The 6,830-nt window shown below is 44.8% G+C and overlaps 1 protein-coding gene across 2 annotated transcripts; it reads left to right on the forward strand.

Annotated features, from left to right (window-relative positions):
- Window positions 1-549: 549 nt before the first annotated feature.
- On the forward strand, window positions 550-2,118 carry LOC138680569 (uncharacterized). Of its 2 annotated transcripts, XM_069767919.1 has the most exons (3): window positions 550-716; window positions 797-956; window positions 1,066-2,118. In XM_069767919.1, the coding sequence occupies exons 1-3, from the start codon at window positions 602-604 to the stop codon at window positions 2,030-2,032; spliced, it is 1,242 nt and encodes a 413-aa protein (XP_069624020.1). In that variant the 5' UTR covers window positions 550-601; the 3' UTR covers window positions 2,033-2,118. The 2 variants fall into 2 exon arrangements, with proteins under 2 accessions (XP_069624020.1, XP_069624019.1); XM_069767918.1 differs by having other exon boundaries at window positions 797-2,118.
- The last annotated feature ends 4,712 nt before the right edge of the window (window positions 2,119-6,830 follow it).

Raw genomic sequence — 6,830 nt, forward strand, 5'->3', positions numbered from 1 at the left:
AACATGCACAGGTCAAGAACGATATCTTCTTCTGAGAGCCCTTCTCCACAGCGGGAGCGTGTTGCGGTAATTATCGATGTTTACATATGATGTAGCTGCACGTTACATGTTTTCTTATCACTATATGCCTTTATTCTTTTTAACAGGAAGCTGAATCTGCTGAGGGACTCTCAGAAGAAGACGATAGGGGTGGAGACACACAAGGAGAGGGCGCACAGAGTGTAAGTTTTTTCAAAACAGCTTCACGCATCACTGAGCAACCAACACAATAAAAACATGACATTCATAACAGTACACATACAACATATGCCTAACTGTCGCGTAATTATTTGTAATGTTTTCCAGTCTGCTGCACGGCAAGATCCTCCAAGGCGCGCCCGGAGCCGACGTTCTCATGGCCGCGGTCGCCGTCAGGTGTGTGTGTTTTTTTTTTGTTTTTTTTGTGGTGTCTCTTACAATCTTTTTCTGATTCAGTGTTGTAATGTTCTTTTTATTTTTGTTATATCAACAGCGCGCTGCCGATTCAGACACAGAGGACACAATGGGCATTGATGTCGAACGGCTTACTGAGGAGGTCTGCGAACGGCAGCCACTCTGGCATATGGGTGACCGCCGCCTTGCAGACACATATGTCACCCGTCGGCTTTGGGAGCAAGTATGCCTAAATGTTTTGCCAAGGTGGGAGGACCTTGAACCAAGTCAGCAGAATCAAGAATGTAAGTATGAACTTTACAGTTATGTTTTGAACAGAATGAAATGCGTTATAACTTACGTGATTGTATTATTGTCTTTACAGGTGAAAGGGTTAGGAAGCGGTGGCAGTCACTCAGAGATCGCTACAAGAGGGAGTTCAACCTGGAGATGCAGGCCCCGAGTGGCTCAGGACGCCGAAGAAGGACTCCATACAAACATGGGCCGGCCCTGTCCTTCCTACGTGAGAGTATGCTGCAAAGAGTGTAAGTATTCAACAGGCCATCGAATGACCAATTGTAACTACCTTGTTTGGTTTCAGTCAGGGCTTTGTCTCAAATCAATATTAATTGTTATTTGTTGTCTATTTCACAGCACCTTCTCCAGCCACCGGGCGCCTGCAACAACCTCGGACCCCTCTGTAGCAATCTCTCAGGAGTCCGTCACCGAGGGCCACGTCGGTAGGCCACATCCCTATGACCCCTCATCTGTCCCTTATGGTACCTCTGCCCCATCCACAGCCACAGCCACCAGCAGTGGAGCAGTATCGCAGCCCTCGTTACTTGAATCTGCTGGTACAGACGTAGCGTTCCCTTTACCACACCCCTCTGATCCTGCCACCTCTATACCACCGTTAGGTTCATGGCGGCAGCGACAGAGGGGTCCGGAAAGGAGCTATGCTCCTGAGTTCTTGCATCTGAATGCATCCTTTCAAAACTCTTTCAAGATTTGGGGAGAGCAAGTGACTGCTGGTTTCAGCATGGTGCAAGCACGCATCAGTGAAACCCACACTGAAACCAGCAGTCGCTTGGATAGGCTGCATTCAGATGTAAGTCAATCACCGGCCAATCTTTTTTTCCAATCAATGCTCAGGAGCATGGAAAAGCTAACTCTTGACCAGCAGATGCAGGTAATGCACGAATGCCATACTGCTCTACTGCGGGTCATGAGCCACAATCCCACACCTCCCCACACTGGCACTACAAATTTCCCACCCCAGTCCCAATACCAATCCCAGTCCCAATACCAACCCCAGTCCCAACACCAACCACAATCTCAATACCAACCCCAGTCCCAATACCAACCACAGTCCCAAATCCAAACCCAGTCCCTATTCCCATCCCGGCCTCAAAGAACACTGTCTTCCCCAATGTTTTCCTCATCTGGCTTTCCTTCCCCGTTTACTCTTCCTACCCCTAGGCCTACAACACCCTCCCCAGCGCTGGCTACTACATTTTCTCCCCATCAGTCTGCCCAGCAAACACATTCCCCACCTATCGACGTGGTCCAACATTCCAGCCCCTCCGGTAATATCTCCACCCAGCATTTTACAGATTTGTGAACAGTTTGTTGTATGTATGTTATGTATTATGTATTTTTTTACAAAAAAAAAGGGCTTACATTACCAAAAAAAAAAAAAATTACACTGTACCCTAACAGATTAAAACAAAATAAAAAAAGGTTGACAGTATTTGTTCAGTCAACCAACCTATAATTTTTTTCCAAAGGTTTGTTAAATTTCAGATTTCAATAAATTATGGTTTTGTTTGAAAAGTTATTGCTTATGGTTGATTCTTTTGATATGTTAATAATTGTTAATAAAAACATACCGCACGTTTGAACGTATAAACATTGGGTTTATTATACCACATATACAAAAGTGTATTCTACTAAGTATGAAGTTGGTGGTATTAAAAAAAAATTAATACACAAACATTTATCAACAAGAAATTAAATTAAAGTTCACACAATGTTATCTTGCCAGGGCACCATACCCACAGGTGAAACAAAATACTCAGCAAAGTCGTCCCTCATTCTGGTTACAGAACCATCAGAACGTACAGAGCTGCTGTGGTAATCCCACAGGGTGGTCTCCAAATCCTCATCATCCATGGAAACGGGCTCCTTGGAAAGTACATAGTTATGGAGGACCACGCAGGCCTTCACAACCTCATCCACAGTTCGTATGTGCAGAGTTATGGCGGTGAGCAGTACGCGCCACTTTGCAGTAAGAATGCCGAATGCACACTCCACCACTCTACGTGTTCTAGTTAAGCGATAATTGAAAATTTTTTTGGTTCTGGTCAAGTTTCTGCTGGAGTAAGGTTTGAGGAGGTGTGGAGACAACTGAAAGGCATCATCACCCACACAGACATACGGCATAGGTGGTCCTGTTGTTCCTGGGAGTGGTCTGGCAGGTGGAAAGTTGTATGTATCGCCATACAAACAACGGCCCATCGGTGACGTTTTGAACATTTGGGAGTCGTTGGACCATCCATAGGCTCCAATGTCCACAGCCAGAAATTTGCAGTGGGCATCCGCTATGGCCATGAGTACGATAGAAAAGTACTTCTTGTAGTTGTAGTACTCAGAGCCTGTTCCTTTGCTATACGGATGTGTTTTCCGTCGACTGCCCCCAAGCAATTAGGGAAATGGCACACTTTTTCAAACTGTTCTGCACTCTGCAGCCAGATGTCCCTTGTTGGTTCTGGAATGTACTCCGTGTGCAAGGCATCCCATATCGCCAGGCAGGTCACTTTCACAATTCCGGAAATGGTCGATATTCCAAGTCGAAACTGGTAGTGTAGTGACGTTAGAGATTCTCCTGTAGCCAAGAAGCTGTGAAAAAGCAAAATACAATTTAGAATAAATTATAATGACAGCTAATTACATTTGAAAGCAAGTTAAAGAAATATATGTATTTTTGTGGAACCAAATTAAAAAAGACACTTTTTTGGGGGGTGAGGATGTTGCAGTGCACATAAAACATCAACATTTTTATATCTCTGCATACATGGGCCCATACTTGGTAAATATTTACATGGTCCAGAAAATGCAACGCTGTGTACAGCGCTGTATTTTGGGGACCATGTTCACTGCTGATGTTGTTTTCTATTCGTTAAAATATGCTGGCATGCCATTACATATGAGCAATTTGGTAAACCAAAAAATTTACTTACCGCAGGGTCACCATCAGCCGCTCCGCCGGTGTAATGGCAGACCTCATGCGTGTGTCCTGCCTTTGGATGACATCCACGACTTTTTCAAGCAACACCTCAAAGTGGTCCTGCCTCATCCGAAGATAATTATAGAATTTCTCTGGGTTCTGCCGAAACTCCATGTACAGGGTAGAATAGACGCCCCGGGTCATCCGCAGTTAATGGGATGAATCCATAGTCTGCGACGTCGAGGGTTACGCTTCCACCGTCTTTCTGCTGCCGCCTCCTGCTCCCGAACCATAATATCCAGGCGATTGGTCTCAAAAATCACATCGGTAACCACGCTCGCAATCCTCCCAAGCACTCCTTCCATCTCTGCCACTTTCTCTAAACCCTTTCAAAGATGGGCTGTAAAAACTGTATATACTTTACCATATTTTCCAGTAGCCAATCACATACAAGGAGACTCCCACTTTTAGGCGTGGAAAACGGATCCGTCATAAAAACGGATGAAACGGATAAAAAAAACGGATACAACGGATCCAGTTTTTCAACGGAACCGTCTAGCGAATACTGAATGGGGGTATTGTGGGAACCCCTGGATCTCAGTGTACTGCTCTGGAGTGATTTCTGTGGAAAAGCTTTGGTTATCATTATACCTGTAATGGGGGCTTTGGTTGACACTACTTTGAAGGGGTGGGAGCTGGATGTGGCTCGCGACCCTCTCTCAGTGCTGAATGTGGCTCGCGACCCTCTCTCTAAGCTGAATGTGGCTCTCAAGGTCAGAAAGGTTGGGGACCACTGCCCTAGATGAAGATACTTTAAGACCAAATACTCAGGTGATGGGGGTGCTGGCTGAACTTGGGGAACTACACTCACATGTTACAGCAATACCTACTAGAAAAGATATGGAAGCCTACATTACTAAGCTGGAAAACGCATACCACATAGAACTATCTGCCTTGTACAGCCGTACAGCAGGTGAACATTCAGGGTCAAGCCAATGCAAATAAAATAAAGTCCCTTGAAGGCAAGGTGCGCTCTCACCAGTCTGTATTAAAACAACATTCCTACCAAATGCACTACCTAATAAATGCTATGGATGCAGATAATAGAGGAAGACGCAATAACCTCAGAATATTAAGTCTGCCAGAAAATGTGGAATCTAAAGATCTTCCCCACATCCTGTAACAAATGTTTAATAGAGTCTTGGAAGAGTCTCCCAATACAGAGATAGAACTGGATAGAGCTCATAGGGCTCTAGGCCCCAAACCAAAGAATCCTGACCACCAGCGCGATATGTGTTCTGTTGCATGCACTGCTACGTTCAAAAGTGGGTCATTATGCAAAACCTCAGCAACGATTCCATGACTTTCTTCCATAAGTCAAAGATACAAATTTATCTAACCTATCTCATCTTACCTTTCAGAAAAGAAGAGCCCTGAGACCTCTTCTAGACATTATAGTGCCGCGGTAGCACGCTGTGCAGGGATGAGGCAGTGACCCACAAAGTGCAAACACAAAACTCTTAATGTGTTTCTTCACAGCATTAAATGTCCAAAATTCACACAAGTGCATATAATCTCACTGCATAGTATTAGTGTCCATTTCACCGCACTACATACTACACGGCATCCTTCCATTTGCAGTCACTAAACACGCTGGACTTCCCTTTCACCAGTATCCATGGGCGACTGCACCGCTGTGTCAATGTCTCTTACGCACAGCCGTACACATTCCTTGATATCCTCTGGAATTCAGCCGGGTACCATATCCACCTGTTTGCAACTGTTAAGCACAGTAGTCCTCCTTCGGGCACATGACAGTCTACCTCTGATGTGCTGGCGCACTATGTCCCGGAAGTATTTCGCTGTGTTCCGGGACATAGTGCGCCGGCACATGCACATTAATGCTTTTCGGCTTTGCCCGCAGTTGGGCAAAGCATACTGTGCGTGCGCAAGGCGAGATTGCATTGCGCACACGTGTACTACGGAGGATACCTAATCAAATTCAAGACAATATTGCGGCCAGCGGGAAAGGAAGGGGTGCATGAAAGAACAGAAAACACCTCCCATCTGACCATTAACAGAGCCCGCCAAATTCAGGTGACAGAGTCCCTTTAAGCTGCTACTACTCCGCCAGACATGTAACATGGTGCCCCTTTCTTTACCACAACGCCAGCATCAATCGGATACTGAGGGGAAAACATCATGTAAATTTGTTGGGCATCAGTACCAGTGTGTCAAGATTTTTTTTTTTTTTCCTGAGCTGAGCAGGCCATAGATCCAAGTGCACAAAGCGCTATATATTCAGTTACAATGGACTTACATGTATAGACAGAGTTTGATGTAGGTGCTCCCGCAGCCCCAACGCATGTTTCGTGTGAAACACTTCTTCAGGAGCCGTCTTGGATCTAAAGCACTTTATTTTTTAAATCCACTTTATATTATTGTAGTATAGAATATTTATATGCATGCTTTATAGCAGCGGTTTGCACTTACCATGCACTTTCTAGCAGTTAAGCACCTTATGTGCATTATAGGCTACAAAACATATACAGTACGTCCAAATAGCACTTTTTTTCTGGATGATACTATATGCGCTATTTTGTACGCTTTTTAGCAACTTTATCTATGTTAATAATTTTTTAACACAAACAAATTGTAAAAAAGCCATCCCTCCACCTGACAGCTATATCCAGCTATCACCCCATATTGCTGCTTCCATACACTTCCAAACTCCTTGCTAAACTTTACTCCCACCTCTCATCTAACTCGCTGTTCGACAACCTACAATCTGTCTTCCACCCTCACCATTTCACTGAAACTGTCCTGACCAAAGTTACTAATGACTTACAACCAAAGCTAACAGACAATTCTCTATACTCCTCCTTCTATACCTGTTCTCTGCCTTTGACACAATTGACCACTGCCTCTTACTACAGATCCTCTCTTCCTTTGATTTCAAAGATCTTGCCCGAAACTGGATCTCCTCAACTTTTCCAACCGCACATTTAGCATCTCCCACTCTACCTCCTCATCCCTCCCTCTCTCTGGTGATGTCCCTCAAGGCTCTGTTCTAAGACCTCTACTCTTCTCCATCTATACCGTTCCGTTGGCCTGGGACAACCCATAAAGTCCCATGGCTTCCACTACCATCAATACGCTGATGACACTCCGATCTACTTCTCTGGCCCAGACA

The sequence above is a fragment of the Ranitomeya imitator genome, chromosome 5 (genome assembly GCF_032444005.1).
Source record: "Ranitomeya imitator isolate aRanImi1 chromosome 5, aRanImi1.pri, whole genome shotgun sequence".
NCBI classification, from domain to species: domain Eukaryota; kingdom Metazoa; phylum Chordata; class Amphibia; order Anura; family Dendrobatidae; genus Ranitomeya; species Ranitomeya imitator.